Here is a 19657-nt window from a genome sequence, read left to right on the forward strand (position 1 = left end):
TGATGATAAATAGCGGATAAAACGCGCACGATACATTCATAGATATGAATAGAGAAGAGAAGAGAGAAAAAGATCGATCCAATACCGACTTAATTAAGGAGCATCATCGCGATTATAGCATGTCACTATTACCAGCGTAATTTATCTACTCGTTACGCATAATCCTGATTATTCATTGTCAATCGGACCAGCGGCATCACAATGCACCGGACGGCTCTAACAGGAAATCGATCGACGGATTAAGAACAGTTATTTTCTCTTATCGCCGCCGATTAATAATCGACGCCACACCACGCACGATATACGCTCTTAATCTTAATCAATCATCTAGTGCGCTAATAATTATCCTCTCAAATAATCCCTTTTTAGTCGTTTGGAAAACGGAGTTAATTTCAAAGGAAACGTATCATCTGACATAAAATAAAACGTAAAATACCCTTGTTGATTAAGACACCGATTTAGAATTGCTATAGTCTTCATCTCATATTGAGTTATTAGAATAGCAATATAATAAATGTAGTTTTGAAGTATACAGAAATATCATCTACGGATCTATTCGATTAAATGATCAAAGCGGCTTATTTTTTAAGAATGAATTTATTGTTATAATTTTATAAGCATCAACTTATTATTAGTTTTATTTTCTTTTTTATATTCGACTTTAACTGTCAATTCTATTCCTCAATATTTCAGCACGTCGCCTTTTCATAATTTCTTAAAATCATCATCACAGAAGAAGTTTTATTAATAGATAAGATTGTCCAAACCAGCTGATCCAATTTTCCTGAATGTCAGTAGAAGATGAGGTAAAAACTGTCTTCTCTCTTTCGTGCGCTTTTTATCTTTATTTTTCTCTATCTTTCGAGTGTACTCAACTATCCGTTGACCGTGGCACTAATGAAGAGTATACGAAGAGGATGCTCCAGCCGTCTAGCCACTATACCTCTCCTATGCAAAAGGAATGGGCGAGGTTGCCAGGGTGACGGCCTGCCGGCGCTCGACTAAGGGTCGATACTACGACACCGACGTCACCAATTCGTTCTTCGTGTCTCAAAGATTATCTCATTCGTTATCTTTGTTATAGTTCTCGAAAAAGAGAATATGAAGCTATTTAATATAAATACAATTTTTAAATGTTAAATAAGACATCGCGTATCTTAGACGTAATTCCGTTTTCGATTCCGTATTCAATAACAGTAAAAGAAATATCCTTCATTAATACGCGATAAAAGTACCATATGATTTGCTTACGAAACTAATAAGTTTAACAAAGAGACAACAAGATAATAATATAAAAATTGCACCACTCATTTTTTAAATATTATGAGAAATTTTGAAACCCACTTATATCGCTGCTGAGTAAGTTCCATTATCATTGACTTGAAATAATTTCGCTATTATTATAAATGCTATGCAAGTATGACTTGTCTCCGAAATTATGCTCCTAATATATATATATCAAAGGAATCATGCCTGTAATTGTGAGAATTATACAGAGCTTATTGTGTTTAAAGCTATTTTTTTAAAAGGATACAACTATAAAAGAAATAAAACGTAGTTTACAGCTATACGCAAAGATTGTACGCTAACTTCATAATGCGATCATGTTAGAGACGATAAAGATAATATGCGTGGCACGTTCACATTCATATGTTCATTTCTCGAGTAAACGGACCTCGTCGAGTGCGATTCTGATGGTCGAATGGCAACGCCGTTATTTCACTGAGACAAGAGTTTCAAAATTTACGATTCGCCGAGTACCGTACACGTGTCCCAGTAACCCGCAACTACGCGCCCAACAAAGGAAGGAAAAGCGAGGGCATTGTTACGACTTCATGGAAGTATGAAAATAATCAACTGATTTCTCGCCAGGCATCATCGAATCGTATCTCGCGCTGTTCACCATTGTAATTATCATCGTACAAATACGTTTGATGCGTTAAAAATCCTTGTGAGAAACATTATAGTTCACATTATTTCCACGTTTTCATCGACGCGTAAAAAAAAAAATAACGATTTCGATTGTTCTTTGCAATCAAAATTTTTTTCAACAATATCAATTCAAACTAATATAACTAAAGTTAGATTCTTATTAATAGAACTCCGAAAAAACATTGTGATTGTGATGTTATTTTTTTCAATTCTGACATATAATATTACAATAATTTTTTAATATTAATTCCTTAATTATTATTTAGTTTCTTATATACTAGATTTTTTTTTATGTACTAGAAAGATGCATCGAGATGCAAGGTATGATGAGCAACACAAATCCCGCCAATATTTACGAGTATATCACGCTACGGTTCGTTAAATTTTACGACGTGAATATCTCGCGAACGGCTCAATTCTTTTTTGTGATTATGAATACGCATCTTGCAATTTCTCAAAGTAAAGAAAAATACTTCATAAGCATGAAAAAGTGTTCATTTGTGCTAAACAATCAGTTTGATATAAAACATCAACAGCCAGCCATTATGGTGCGAATTTGCAAACACACACACTCTCTCTCTCTCTCTCTCTCTCTCTCTCTCTCTCTCTCTCTCTCTCTCTCTCTCTCTCTCTCTCTTATATAAAATATATCTCATCTATGCTATAAAAACATCTTAAATATAACCTGTTATTATTCATCAGAAATTTTCTCTCAATAATTAAACTGAACTTGTTCGCAAAATACATGAGTAGGAATGATGGTAAGATATTTTTTCATGGCGAACAGATACAATTCATGATATATACAAAAAAGCGTAATTTAATATAAAATAATCTTATACTCTATCTCTATAATAAAAATCTTTCAATTTCTCGTCTTAAAAATTATTAGTGCTATAAATGAATAAATGCTATTCGATCGCTCGTGCAGATATGTGAACCGCAATATATTCAATGTCAGTTTGGTTTCAATGCATTCCGATTGCCGATTGCATCACGGCAAACATAATCAAACAGAAGCGTCTGATGTTTACGTCAGAATCTGCACCAACGTGTGTAACGTGTTTGCGAATCGTGATCGATGTTTGTAAGCGGCCGTGCAAGTGATCACGGTAGTGTGTGGTCAGACCATCTTACGAACGAATTACGATTCCGAGTGTCACAATAAGAAAAGCAAGGAAGAAGACCCGACGCATTACTTGTTACACGCGGAATGTAAATTTATAATGAAAAATAAAGCAGAATTTGCGAATGTTCTTGCGAAATCAAATACAAATTTCTCAACCTACATATTTAATTCCAGACAAAAAAAATACATTTTTAATATAAATAAATAAGGCGGAAATATTTTTAAATTAACAAGTAACAAATTAAACTTCGTAACATATTATAACAAAAAATTTACATTTATTTAGATTACAATATTATTTAACAAATACTGAACTTTTTTTCACAAAAATAGATAAAATGCAATGTTTATTTTCTGTTAATTTTACGTATCTATTCCTTTATTGGAGCAAAGTATAAGTTGCTTTGATTAATGGCTACCAACCACGCTACGCTGGCCCAGTTAAAGTGCCGTCTGAAAGTGTAACTAATTAGACACTTTCGAAAGTTACCGCAGAGTCTGACGTGACAGTGTTTCATTCAGCTGTTTTGCCACGATATTAATAGATGTAATTGTTGGAGAAGATCTACGTTCCATTAATAGCATACGGTAATATTCAAAAAAATTCTTACATATATTTGTACAATAGTAATTAAAAATAAAAAATATTTAGATCGGATCGTGCATCAATTATAAAATATTTCCTAAAATTTCCATAAAATTTTAAAAAAATTAAACACACGAATTTCTCTAGAAGAATTACAATTATTTTAAATGGCATTTAATTGATAGAATTTACAGTTTTAAAAAGAAGCCAAAAAGTATACTAACAAAATGTAATGAAATTTTGCCCGACGGAAATTTTGTTTTACTTTCAGACCTTACGTTTACTCTTGGTGAAACTTCATAATATTTCAGGAAATAAGAAAGCATTGTTTTAATAGCACTTTTGGCAAGAAACTTTGTCTTCAACAAAGTTTCAAACTGATACGTGACGATATTAATGAATGAATTTCTCAATACCTTTTTCGCTCAAATCTATAAAATCTAGATTTACTAAAAAAAATTAAGTTTATACATAAATATATAGTTGCAATATTAAATTAGTTTCCAAATAAATCCCTTCAACTATTTTTTTAAGTAATATACTTTAATTGGTAGAAAGTTGCAAAATCAAATAAAATTCTCACCAGAAAACGATTGAGAAATATTAGCGTAAAAAATTGTGTGTAATTACTGCTACTGCAAACATACTACAATTATTGCAATGTAAAATCTCGATGTTTGCTTTCTCGTTACATTTCCGTTTTCACGCTAGACGCATCGGCGCGGTCGCATCGAGCTCGTCATCATCGCTCGAACGAGCGCGATTGCGAAACGTAAAGAAACAGCCGCGGTCCGTCGATCGCGATTTGCGTGGGCAACCTCTAAGGAGAAACCTGCCGTGATTCAGAAGTAAGCATGCACGAGACAAGTGATAACTGTAATATTGCGAATAAAACTATGACCTACCTCAGGTGATCGCGAGCAGCAAACCTGCTACGGAACAGCACTAACAAGTCTTTACGCACATGTTACACCTTGCTTTAACCTCTCGCATGGCATTTGTAGAGTTAATTAACCGCAAGCATTAATAATACCATTAGCTACACCGTAGTCTGTACAATTAAACGAGATGATGACGTAAAAGAGATCAATGAATCCTATTTTTACCTAAAAGACACTGTTATCATTATTAAATTACGCCAATAATAGAAATCTTGGAATTAATTAGATATGAATATGAAATGAAAAAAATTTGCATATTTTATAGATATTTTGTGCGTTTAGCATATTGAAACATTTTAATAAATTTTCATAAAATTCTAATGTCTATCTATTGATTACGTGCACATTATATGAATGATTATACAAATCATAACCATGGCATGGTTTTATTTCATTTGTTGCTTATTTGTAATGATAATCTATCTTCATGTGGAGAATCGACCTGATTCTATGCTTTGTCATACGGCACAATATATATGACCGAATATGTGGGACGTTCATTATGACGATTTACTCAGCGATCGTCGTTATTATTACTCGACTTTTAGGTCAACGATAACATAATTTGAACAAGTCACCCTGTAACAGGAATAGAGACCTTTCGACAATGAGATCGCCGTGTTCGATTCCTTTTATTGCATCCCCACGTAATTAACTTAAGCGCGAAATGTTGCAGCAAGGTTTAATTGCATAGCCTGAGAGGCTAATTATCGCATCGTCAACATCCCGAGTGATAAAAAGAGAAACGAATTGAGTAATGGATCGATACTACATAGACGTGTATAACGCTCTTGATTTCTCGCGGGAAACCGATCTCAATATGTCTTCCCATTCCGAGTAATAGAAATAATGCTGATAAAACCGAAAATCTCTCGAGAGCCGCGCTTTCTGCGATCATTTTCATTTACATGTGCGTTTCGCATGCGAGCGCCTTCGAAAAAAATCTCAAAGCTTCCCTCGTTTTCTCGACCGCCGTCAAAACAGGACGATCGGCAAAAGCAGGTCAATTCGTTCCATTTTAAAGTCTCGGCATCGATCGATTACGATCTCCACCGTGATTTACGAGCTTGAACGCGCCTTGCTACGAGGGAGAAACTTTGCGCGCACGCGCACATCAAATCGATCTTTTGTCACACTTTATGCGCGGTTGCCCTAACCCGAACTTAATTTATGACGGGACGTTAAACGATAGATCACTCTCGCATAACGGTCTTTGCCAGCGAGCAGACTTCTCCGACTGACGTGTCGGTCGTTTCGTCTGGCTGCTCGCACTTAAACGCAATCGACATTGTGCTTGATTTCCCTTCATGCGTATCTACACATTTATCCGGTCTTCGATCGTACGATTCGACGTATACTTGCATCTTTTATCGTCATGTTCGCGAAAAGAGTTTTACAATCAGTGCGAATTATAGAAATATATTCGCGAAATTCGCCAATAATCAAAGCGCTCAACGACTTTTGCACGAGTTAACCTCTGAAAATAAAAATGATTTCTAGGATATCGAGTATTCATTTATTAACTCGGCAATGTGACACCATTTTCTTCACACAGTAAAGCTTTCTAAGATAAACAGAAAGCTAAGGAAAATATCTAAAGTTCCGTTAAAAAAGAGAGAAAGAAAGAACGTGAGAACAATATTGTCGTAGCTCGTTCGCGTTATTGCAAATCACGTTTCGAATTGAATTCTTCATGAATGATTTCTACCATAATGATAGACACACCCCAGATGCAGATAGTATTGAATTCGCTTAATCCGAAGTACGAATGACCGCCGGCCGTTTGGACAAAAGATAATATACAAATCGAGGACAGTGGTTTAGGAAAATAATTCGCTTTCTCGCGATTTAACGGCCGGAAACTTGTTCGTCCGCGGGGGGTTCAATTCAACAATTAATCGTACACGTATTGAATATTTTTTATACGCTTTCTAGTGATTCTGCTAAATGTTAACAAGTATAGATATTAGATAGTACTAATAGAAATTTCATAATTAAAATGTGAGAGAAATTATAATGAAAAAATTTTTTAAATAAGCTTAGCATTTAGTTCCGCGTTTTCTAGAAACATGTGTTAATTAAAATTTATTACAGATTGTTATTATCGTGTGTGTGTTACAGGAATTCCAGAAAAAAAATTAAAATATTTGTTTTAAAAACTAATATAATTGTTGAATGCGTGCAAAGAAACAGAGGAAGAATCACGTGTCACTTAAAACTCTGGCCTTGTAGGCTGTAATAGATCATGTACGAAGTATGCATTAAAAAAGTCTCCAATTACATGCGGCAAGTACAAATAGCTAGCAAACATGACAGTAGCGGACGGATAGATACGTATAAGGAAAGTCTATGTTATTTTAACGGTACCAACGACGACTTCCTTCTAGTGGATAAATTGACCTCTTTTTTCCTTTCTCACAAGATTAACCACAATTTTGCAATAAAAAATGCGAGTTGTTTCTGCGCAATAATAACACGCAGTTATTATTGTAAAGCTTCATGGAAACGTTAAAAGTAATGCCATTTCGTGAAAGCCCGAAAATATATTTATGAGACTTAATTCTTTATTTTTACTATTTAGTCTCATTTAACAGATCATTAAGTCACAGAGCAATATGTACTTCGCAGGTAAAAATATCCAATACAACAGTATATTTTTCAAAGACAATTAAAAATATTAATAAAATAAATATACCACAAGATTAAAACTCTGCAGTAATTTTTCAAAAAATAAGTAAGTAACGTGGAAGAAATGTGTGGTCATGACACACAATTAAGTATTTTTACTTTTAGAAGAATATACGCGATTATTTCGCGAACCGACCTTAATTGCTCCTAATTCAGCGAGAATGAAGACAATTAACAGTTCGACTATTGGTACATTTCTCACTCGGACTCTGATATTAATTGAATGCTTGTTTCGCCGATATCCGTTGCTTCTGTCCAATTACATCATACGACAATATCCGCTTAATTTTACTAACTTAATTAATTTCTGACAGAAATTAATTCACGTTGCGTCGCAATTTCTTATATAACGCGTAAGTATTTGTATATTTGAACAATTTTATTATTCATTATAATAACATTCCATTAATATTGTATTTATGCATGTTAAATTTATCATTTCAATATTCAATTTATATTTGAATTTGAACAAAATAAATATTTCGTGTATATTTCATATCTTAATTTTTAAAAAAATTTACTTTATTTATAAAATAAAACTCTTTCTCGTTTCACTCCAAAAAAATGGAGCGTTACTATCAACCGGCATCATCTTAGACCTCGAATTGGAACATCGATGCAATCGTTGCCAACTGGCAACAGGATACATTTAAAGATTAGAGTATGGCACAGCGTGCCTTAATATACTACTTTAAAACTTTCTTTCAGCATGAAAGTGCAAATACATCACTGTCATCGTGTTAATTTTAATTTATTTTCGCAATAAAACCGCGACTGATAAATAATATGTGCGATAATTGACTGTATATTTTTACAAGCGTAAAGTAAAAATCATTAACAGAGTTAAAAGATTTTCTCCACAAAAAATTGAAATTTTTTTACAAATTGCTTAAAATATTTTTGCATCAAATTCAAAACCCAAAAAAAAGAAAGAATAATTAAAAAGAACACTTGTTCTCGAAAATTTTTTTACTTTTGTGTTCGCAATTTTTAAATAAATCATACATTCTTCCTAATTTTCTGTGCATATATTAGATAAAAAGAACGTGACGAAACTGCGAAAAGACGATCGCGTCGTGCCGATTTTGTGAGAGAATCGGGCCAAATCTATTTTCAGAATTCAATCGTTATTCGTTCTTCTCACAGTCAGAGCTTTTGCCAATTGCGACCTTTCGCTAAATGAAAAATGATTCAGACTGTATCATCTAAATGCTAATTGACAAGCAAAGAAATTAATCACAAATATCCTAGAATGCTTCCTCTGTTACAAAAATTGAAAAATCTAGCGATGCTTGTAACGTTGAAATAATATTTAAGAAAATCATCTGAGAAGTTATTTTTTTTTAATTTCAATATCTCATTTATGTTACAAGATAAAAATCTACCCGATTCTCTCTCTTTTTCTTTCTCTCGCGCTACCAAAAAATGCTAAGTTTACCTGGATTTCGATTAGCCATTTTCCACGCGATACATAAACAGTTCCAAGGTAGAAAATGAAATTTCTCAAATTCGAAACGCTGTTGTAAGCGCAGTTTTACAAAGCAATCTGTCACTCACCTGTAACAGAAAATTACAAATTTGTAAGAAAAAGATGATTAAACGCACAAGTATTTTTTAAATAAAATAAACATAAAGGCTTCTTCATAGTCGAAAAAGCCAAAAACCGCGTTTACGTATATCCAATAAAATTCGCTGTAATACATGTATGCGATGAGTTTTAATTAATGTTAATCTATTATAAGAAACTGAAATGTTTATCCTCTACTATTTATTATGAGAAAAATATAATCAAAATTTAATAATTTCTATAATCCTAAGTGTTTCCATATAGACAACTTTTTGTTTTCTTGTCTCTTGAGTCTTGAGACTTTCGAGGACTATATTTCAGATTTTCTTCAAGTCGATTTTTCACTCGTTCGAAAGTTGTTTGCAAAGTTGTAGTAGAACCATTGGAATATGACGAAAAAACAGAAAGGGAGGGGACATTGCACATGAGGAATGCACATTTCCGATAACACAGTAATAAACAGTAGTCAACGCTCAATTACATTCCGTTAGGGAAACTTAATTGAACATTTGCCGACACGCGTCGATAGCGAGGCGATTGAAAAAGCGTAAAAAAATTGATCAAACGCAGAATATGCCGTTCGCTATTTTTTATCAATGAAAACAACGTGCCGTTTATGGTCATAAAATATGCTCAATCTTGATTTAAGAAATCTTTAGATATACAAAACACCGTGTCGATAAATACTGCTAGTTAAAAGGCAAAAAAATTCTTATTAATCATCTGAATTGATAATACATAATTAACAATGGTTAAATAATTGATTTCATTTATCTTATATCTGTTTTTGAATTTAATCTATTTTTTTAAATTTTTTTATTGTATGTACACACACACACACACACACACACAAGTTTGACTAGTACTTTTTATTTTATTTTTAGCATATATTTTTTATAAAAAATCTTATATTGATTATATATATAATAATTATATACATATATAATCATATATTTTTTATAGAAAATTTTATATTACAAGCAAAACAAATGTTATACATATTATATTACTGTATAAGCACAGCAAACTTTTTTAATGTATCCTTTGCTGAGTTAAAAAAAATTATTTGTTTTATAGATTTTACTTATAACTTTTACGGTATTTTGTGTAATTTGTATTTGTAATATTTTGTATTATTACTTTAAATTTTTAATAAAATAAATCTTTAATATTTTTAAAATATGTACTATTATTGATAAATCAAAAAACAAACTAATAATAAAATTTTATTATTTATTTTAAAATTATTGTAAAGCAAAATTTTCATTCAAACTAAACACCACTTCATAAAATCAATGAATATTGATTTAAGAAAATTATAAATTATATTTATTAAATTTATTATATTTTTTTAACGAGCCATGGTATTGTCAAACATCCATTGCCTCCGGAATTCGCTTTCCGGAACAGAATGCGCTGCATTCGCTGACGACTGCAGGAATCTGTAACCTCGGTGGTCGACGTCGAGAATCAGTTTTCGAGTCTCTCTCGCTAGACGTCGTGGTCGAGAAATCGTAAGTGTGTTGCCTTCGGTGGTAATGACTTGAGGTGAGAGAGACGCGTTCGAAAAATACGGTGCGCGCGAGTCTCCAAAAGACGCATTTAGAGCGCTACCTCCTATATCGCTGAATCGACCCACCTCGTTTGTAAAATTAGAACTTCTACATGCCCACCGCGAGATTCACATTCTTATCGTTTATTATTCTAATCCTACGACCATGCGATATGCACGAAATCATACTATAACAAATAAATAGTGAATACCACATACGCAGCAATAATTAGTAATCATTATAATTGTGGATCTAAGTTACAAATTTAAATAAATTAGATTAATCAAATGTATATAAAAGATGGAAAATCGATGTTAACAATTATACTATACGTAACAAATATAATTTCATCGGATATGTTGTACTTAATCCGTTCTATAATTAGCAACTTGTGTACAAAATTGGAACTTTCGACCTGGCAGAGATGCAATTGGCGTACAACATTCTGTAGATTCGCGAGTTCGAGTACCTTGGATTACTTGGAACTGTCGTTTTGTTTTCGTTTACTATAATATAATTAACACACACATTGGCACGTTTGAAATTATCGATCTTGTGTCAGTAACACTAGTAATTTTATAATTAATGTTCCTCGATTAGAAACAATATGTGTATAAGAAATATTCGGAATGTTGCACAGAAATTTATTTGTACTAATTAAATTAATTTTTAAGTTAATTTTAACTTATATTTATAAATTGACCAGTTATATGTATATATGTCTGTAATGTGATATCTTAATCTATTAATTAGTTTTATTTGAAATTTTAAAACCTGTTTATCAATTGTTATGAATTGTTATGAATTTTGTGCTTTATTGATACATCGAATTTATAGACACAAACGTCTGAGCTCATATTTATCATTAAATGCGTTTAGCGATAAATATATAATTATACTTGTAACAAAGATATGTATAAAAACGCATTTAACGATAAATATGAGCTCAGGCCTTTGTGTCTGTAAATTCGATGTATCAATAGAGCACAAAATTCGTAACAATTGGTAAACAGGTTTTAAAATTTCAAATATAAGTTCAAAATACAAGCCGAGGTATACGCTAATTAGTGTGAGTTTGATTTTGACTAGATGCAAGCGATTGTAAGAAGTCAAACAATAACGTCTTGGAAAATTATATTGCGGTTATGTAGTGAGACAATTATGAGAGCGTTGCGCGGAGATAAACTAATCATGCTGAAGATGATAATTACTTAAAATTATCAGTATTATCGACATTAGGATAAATTGTTACGAATCTCCGGTTACCCAACTTCTATATTAGTAACCTTAAGCGAATAATTTAATGATTGCAGCTCAATTTAGAAGCCCAATTATGAGAAAGGTAATGCAAAATGCAAATAAATAGCGAATGCAAAGCGAGTAATTAATGGTTATAAAAGCCGCTTTGCACGAGCAGAACGCGATTCTAATCGACCACGAAATGACCTTTTCTCTAGAAAAGTTGACAAACAAATCGCGAATTGCGAAATCAAAGACTAGAGATACATCATATCGAATTTCTGTAATGTTTTAACAACCATTAGAAGCTTAAATATTTCAGATTTTAGTTAGTAAATATGATTGAAATTTAATTAGGCTCCTAGAATTTTATTTATTACCTTAAAGGAGTATTGGGGAACTAAAATTCAGCTTTTCTTGTCGAAGTCATTTTGCAATACTCTTTAGAATGATTTTCTTCCACTATTTTCAGAATTGTGACACCGTATCATTATGCCATTTCTTGTTATCAGCTAATTAATTGCAATACCGTTCCCACATTATAAAACTGATTATGCGGAACAAGCGACTCGCCTTTAACGAATGCACTAAATTGATTTTTTCAGTTTGCCCTATTTACATAATATAATTACCGATCGACTCCCTTCGTGAATAACAAATCGATCTGCGATTGATACATCGGCGTAATTCGCGCATAAGTGCGCATAGTTCATCCTTGATCATTTCAGAAATTTTTTCACAGCATTTTGTTACACTTAATTCGCGATTACATAATGCAACTGCCAAGTTTATCTATAAAAATCGTTTATCCTTCGAGTATCGTATCAAAAACCTTAGAATTTCGATCAAAGACGCGATTAAAAATGCTAATAATGAATAATATTGAAATATGCTAAATATATAATAACCATTGTTTTTAAAATAATTTCTCCGAATTTCTCCTATCGATAACTTCATATTTTATATTCTTTTTCGGAAGCTTTAATACATGTATCAAATTACACATATGATACATTGAATTACATAGAAAATGATTTCAAATTCTCTTGATATTGCGGATTAATATCGTATACTTTGACATTTTTTTTATCAATAATACGTAAGCTGATACGACAACTGGAAAAAGTAAGGAAAAGAATAAGGAAAAAGATTCGATTACATTGATGAGAGCCATTGAAGGAAGCGATCGATCATTACTTTTCTAATTATGAACCGGTCAAGACTTATCCTCAATTAACGATGCAATTATGTGTAATGGAGACGGGGTCTTTAATTTTGTCTCGCAACATTCGTTTTTATGTCTAATCGTGAGTCTGAAATAAACACAACTGTTAATTAGAGCATTCAAAAGGAAATCAACTTGAAATTTGCGAAAAGAATATTTCAAATCGCTGCAATAGTGATGGTTTTATGATTTTTAATGCAGTTTTTCGCTGTTTAGATTTACGATGACATTCGATTATTATGACTTCGTAATAATTATCGTTGATCATTATAGCGCAGTACTTTACATCGATAAATGATAATTCCATTATAAACATGATAGAAACGAATCTCATCATTATAACGAAAACTATAATGCATTATTTATTAATTATTGATCTAGTGATTGTGATTGATGATCGTATGGCAAACTATTGACGTTTCTCGTTTCTATTTTTTTTTCTTCAATCTTACACAATCGCGTCAACGCGATTTTCTCTGACTTTTCACGAGTTAAAAATTTTATAGGATTAAATGTTAGTATTAAATTTTAAAGGAACAATTAATCTTCCGATTGTCATAAAGAATTAAAATATTTCTGTGCTGCTAGAGTGGCACAGTAAAATAAACTAATTCGTGTAAGAATATTTAATTTTTTTATGTTATATTACGTAAATATGTTCTAAATATTTTGATATATTGTTTGTCAAACGTCCCATGTACTGTTTGAAATGATTTTTTTCTCGCAAATATTTTACTCCAAGACAATCCGATACGCGTTTCAGAGAAAGAGACTAATAGACGAGTGTTCATTGGTACCCGGTGTCGATAAGTGGTGACTTGATAGATTGCCTGTTAAGTACTATAATTACTGTACTCTGAGAATCCACCGCGCGAGATTACGGAACTCGCTACCGCGAGACAGGCTGTGTTTTCTGTCGGGTAAGTCGATTCGCGATGCGCCGATTAGCGATCATCGTCTCGAATCCGATCGCATTAAACGATAGTAAACGATAACTTCTGAGTGCTATCAATCTCTCGATCATGTGACAGGCCCGAAGCTGCTCGATAATCGATGGTTCCTCGATGCTCACGATGGTCCACGAGAAATGCCGTCACAATCTATCTACGTCTTGTACGATTATTACTCTCATGCTATTATTATGTCGCTCAAGGCTTTCACATCAGAATTATACGTGTCCTACTTCTATAATTTTATTTTCTTTTTAATTTTTGGCAAATTTTAAATCAATTTTTCTACAGCGAAAACAATGGCGGCAATTTGTAATTGTCATAAAATATCCTGATGTTAAGAGCAGTTTTAAGGCATTGTCCGCGAAAAAATCTGGTAGATTTCATCAAGCTGATTTAAATCCATGTCGAGTAATTTGTCAAATTGTGGTAAAAACGAATTAAGAGTTTCAGAGAGTTCTTGTCAAGTAATTAAGCGGACCCATAATAGTCTCTGGCTGAAATTAATTATAGGATTTTAAAAGAAGGTCAATTGAACCGTTTTCATATACGGAACACAATCGTACATTTACAAATGCAACTGTAGAAAGTCTGCTTTGAGCCTATATGGAATAAGAAAATATACAAAAACGACTTTTTCGATTTCGTTTTGCTGAATGAAACCACCAAGGAGGTAATATAACGGCAGAATTCGTTCTAGATCGCTCGAAGCGTCACATTAATTTTGCTGCAGGTTGACGGATATAAGAGCGAGAGAAATCTAGATACTCGAGCGATGCTTAATGGCTGCGTTTAATCCGGGAACGTATAATAAACGAACAGAATTATCCTGAATAGCAGGTTTTCATCCCCGTCGCGTAGGTGGTTTTCACCGCGGTGCAATCAAATGAGATACTTGACTTTTGAAAGTTTCGGAGCGACGAAAAAAATCAAACTTGCTAATAATGCGCTATCAGATTAACAGTAATTACGATTAATTACAAGCTTTCTTGGCTTCTTATATTCACATCTCCCAGAAATTACTCCTTCGGTTTCCATGACTAATAGGTATAATCAAACAACTTACTCCATGACACAAACAAGAATATTATACAAATATTAAAACATTTTCTAAACGATATGTAAAAAAAATATATGTATATACTGAAATCGAAAATATTGAAATATTATTATAATGTACAAATATCAAAAAATCGAGTTGATATCCAATCTTTTCCATCCGAATTAATTTTCGAATAATTATCTATGACGATTCCTCAATTGACCTTTTATTTTAATTACACAATAAGTGTAAATCGAAACGCATTGTAGACACGAATGTGTATCTGAATAAGGATCTCTTTCTTGCTCGACTCGATCGAAGACCTATTAATGGTACACGTAGGCAATGATATCTAGTACGCGATAGCGATTTCGCCATAGATCACGTAAGCACAGTGACGGCGTTTCGCTGCAACATTTGCGAGCGGTAGCGTTCCGCAAGTCACGATTCTTCAATGAAATCCCACGAAACGTCCATATCACGATTTCGATCTGGTAACGCGAGTTTTAACACGATTTGTTTAAACTTTAATTATTGAATGTGAAAAATATAATCAATGTATTTAAATAATTTCTCTCTGTGAGAGGAATAGAATTTATAAAAATATCTAAAAACTGAATATGTAATAATATAAAAAATAATATAAGAAAAATATAAATAAAAACAAAACTAAAAATAAATTTTAAAAAATATTAATATATTAATATATTAAAATAATAAAATATAGTATTAAAATATTATGAAATAAATTTAATAAAAATAAATTTCTTACATTCCATTATTGATTTATTAAAAAGATATATAGACAGAAAACATCATATCATATAATAATTTCATAGAATAATTTCAGAAAAAAGACAGAAAAATATATGTAATATTTTACTTTCTTTACAAATTATGCTGTACTATAATTCTGATACATTATGCTATAAAATGTCGTTCTTTGAACAAATAAAGAGTCCTGTCAACGTGACAGAAATAACTCAAAACTCGACGCCTTTTAGACGGCGGACGTGACGTCATGCCCGTGCCAAATACTTTTACCGACGCAGAACGGAAGTCGTTATTTTTACCGCTTGTCTCCCTTTCGTACGAATCAATGAGAGGATTTATTCACGCTAATCGTGTCATCGATCACGTACCGTGCAATGCGTCAATGAAAATTAAATAACAATATTACTTTATATTATTTTCTTAATATTATGAAAAAAATATAATTCTTAATATACGAAAAAATAATCCTCTAGATTCAAATTGTAATTTCAAAAGATTATAAAAAAGTTTTAAGAAAAAAATGACATTTTTTTTTCAACATCTTGTAATGTGTACAATACTGCATCGAATGCTGCGTGTGCAGAACAAACATGTGTTGCACATTCGAATTTATTCAGCTTTATGCTTAATATAGGTATCGCGCAACAAGACCAGAGTTCCATGTGTGCGAAACTTTGTTTGTGTTTCTCCACAGAAAAAATGTGACCTAGATGTTTCGCGGATTCAAATCCGATGATTGTAGTTAACGTTGGTTTAACAACATCCGATGTTAATTAATATAATTATACTTCTTAATTACGCGTTGCTAATTCTTTATAAATATTCGTTAAAGACGGAGAGACCTAACCAACACATCGATTAAAAATTATATATATATATATATATATATATATATATATATATATATATATATATAGTTATTATAGCTATTATTTATAAAATTTATAAAAATTATATATGGAAAAAATATATTTAATTCTTTAATATAAATTTTTTAATTGTTTTTAAAAAGTTACACAAGGGATTAGTTTAAAATACAATTTTATACAATAAATAAACTTGGCCTTTAAAATAATTAAAGAAATCGTAGATTAGATAATTAAATCAAGGTACTCATAAGGATTGATTGAAAGCTATAAAAATTGATTTATATTCTTTCTTCATATTAAAAAAAATTCATATTTTTTTAATCCGACAGATTATCAGAACTAATGAAAGCATAAATATGTGAAATATATCAAATCTATCATTTGATTTTTAATCTCTGTAATTAGTCTTAATCTCTGCATCAGCTTCAATGAACAGTAATCGACAATTGCCGATTTTCTAACTATTGTTAGATTGCTATTTTCAGAAAAAAACTCTGCTGTACATCTCAACTATCCCATACACGTTATCCATGTAACAGCAATGATAATAGCAGCAGAGATAATCGTTGTACGTTGTGTCACAAGTGGAATCAAATTTAATAAGCCGAGTGCAAACTTGAACGCGATTAAGGAAACGATTACCAATATACGGCTTCAGAACGGATCGAACAAAGTCGTATTATATCGCGAGCTCGTTATGGACGATTTGTTTTCATAAACGATTACGTGGTGGTGAGATCGTTAAATTTAGCACGCCTGTTATGGCAATCAAAAAACCTTGAGGTGATAAAAGATAATCAATACTCCATTCTCGTTACTATATTCATAAAAAAAATCTGCTATTTATAGTACCAATATTTTTTAAGCAATCTTATAATCAATGAATCTCATAATTATAATTTTTTTTTTATTTCATCACAAAAGAGGGTGCGATAAAATACATAGAAAGCCAAAAGCGTGTAGCTAAACTCAAGCGTATAATATAGTTAGACTCTGTCTAAAGATAATGATCAGGAATAATATCACTGTCAATTTCTGAAGATCTCAGTCAGCTATTCAACAAGCTAATTTCTGGGACGAATCCATTTCGACCTTGACACGCAGAAAAAGCAGCAATGCGATACCGAACGAGTGTTCAGCGGAAAAGCTAAAAATATTGATTTTCTTTTGAATAACGTGCAAACGTGAGAATTTATGTCACTGATATAAATGTTAATTAGCTCAAAATATCCACCTATTATATTTAGCAGAAAAATATTTATAAATAATTTTATCAACCACTTTCAAGATCACATCCTTTAAAGGATAAGTTAGAAACGATATTATTTCTTCCACCAACGAGTTATTTCGTTTGTCAGATATTTATAGATCAACGACCTATAACGATCACTAACGTGAATTCAAGGAAGGTTGGTAAAATCAGGTCATCCAAAAAAGAAAATACTTTGAAAGGAATCTTGGCGCTCATCACAAACGACCCAACATCTCGCCAAAATTCGAGCAGGGTCTACGGCCTGGCGACCCGTTTCGCGTGAACACTATCCGACCTTCATCTTCTTCCATCCGTTTGCACAAGTATACGGAATTCTCTCTCTCTTTCTCTCTTTCTCTTTCTCTCGTCGAGTTCTCTCACGGTGCGGTAAAGAAGCAGCGAAGGAGCGGAACGGCTGAAGAAAGCTGAAGAAGCGTTCGTGACGGAAGGAAAGAGAGAGGGAGAAACAAGAAGAAACCTCGAGAACAACCTCGGCTGGCATCTCGAACGTAAGAGAGGCAGCAGCAGCACAACGTGCAGACAGGAAACGTTACCTCGAACGATGGTCGTGACTGGCCAATCGGAAGCATCTAGTCGCTTACAACACCACATATCGCCGAAAGACAACACGAGGATTATCGATATCGATGAAGGATCCGTCGACCGAAGAAGAAAAACCTCCAGACGACGATCGAGAATTTTTTCCTCCGAACACACGAACTCTGTTCTTGCTCGAAAGGTGGAGCGCAGTGAACCCCAGGCAGGCTGGCTGCCTGGCTAGCTGGCTGGCGTCGCGACGCTGCGCGGCGCCGACGGTACGCGGTCGATAGATGAGACGCGTCGGGTGGTTTTCCCCGGTTTTCACATGCCGCACTATTGCAGTTGGCGGGGCAAACCAGAAGATGGTGTTGTTGAGAGCAACGAGGGCGGCCCCGCGAGGACCTTGAGACGCTACATCGAGCGCCGCAACGTCGACGATGACGTTGGCGCGAGCTCGCCGCGGGAAGGACATCGATTTCTCTGACATCGTAGTTACCGACCGCAGAGTACACTTTGTTTTGGAGCCAGATATATATGGAGCATAATCAAATTTAAATCGAGCCCGAATTATCAAGAAATTAATACCAAAAAAGCCCCATGTTGCTGAAGTGTATTAAATAATAATAATAATAATAAAAATTAAATAGCAAATTATGCAATAACTAAAAAAAAACTGGGATATATTTAGAAAAGATATATAAATCGTGGAGCATCAAATTAAATTAAATATAATTAAATATATACAAAATATATATGTAAACGTTGTGATCAATTTATATAAAAAAATTATATTTTTGAAACGTTATTAAGAAATGTTATTCTTAAAACTTGAAATAAGACACTCATTGCATTCTTATAACAGATTTAGGTATTACAGATTTATGCTTGAATAATTTCAATTATGTAATCAGCTATAATGAAATCTAACGGAACACACACACACTATTCTAAGTTTCAATCTTAGCAGAGTGAAACTTACATTCAAAGTAAAACTCTCGCAATAGCCCGTTAAGATCTCAGTTAAAGATTCAAAGAGCAATTAAATGCGATTCGATGTTCCAGATGGCTCGCCAGCGTATTGTAATCTTGAGAAACTATCCTCGCGGGATTACAAAGATTGGCCGAAGCTTCGATTAATCGATTTATAGATTCGACCTAGCGCCTCGCAGAGGCGGATGCCTTCTCACATGATGGTGAAGCGAAACCATCGTCGATTTACGTGCATTTCTCTCTGATTCCCATCCCACAACCACGGGCGATAACGCAAGCGAAGCGTTACAGCTCAACCTTAATTTCTTTCTCTCTCTCTCTCTCTCTCTTTCTCTCTCTCTAATCTCGTCGACAACCTCTGACAAAATCTAATCAACGAA

General features: G+C 32.9%; 1 protein-coding gene across 14 annotated transcripts in view; it reads right to left on the reverse strand.

Annotated features, from left to right (window-relative positions):
* LOC140664850 (uncharacterized) overlaps window positions 1–19657 on the reverse strand; it is a 149533-nt gene that overhangs the window by 101803 nt on the left and 28073 nt on the right. For 4 of the 14 annotated variants that reach the window (XM_072890415.1, XM_072890411.1, XM_072890407.1 and 1 more), the window contains exon 1: window positions 8715–8748. The exons of 7 other annotated variants lie outside the window; for them this stretch is intronic. In XM_072890415.1, coding sequence (XP_072746516.1) covers window positions 8715–8733 — 19 coding nt within the window. In that variant the 5' untranslated portion in view covers window positions 8734–8748. Of the gene's footprint in view, window positions 1–8714; window positions 8749–18301; window positions 18375–19657 lie in introns of those variants that run through there. 3 more of the 14 variants (XM_072890413.1, XM_072890403.1, XM_072890396.1) reach the window with 1 other exon arrangement.

This window comes from Anoplolepis gracilipes, chromosome 4 (assembly GCF_047496725.1).
Source record: "Anoplolepis gracilipes chromosome 4, ASM4749672v1, whole genome shotgun sequence".
NCBI classification, from domain to species: domain Eukaryota; kingdom Metazoa; phylum Arthropoda; class Insecta; order Hymenoptera; family Formicidae; genus Anoplolepis; species Anoplolepis gracilipes.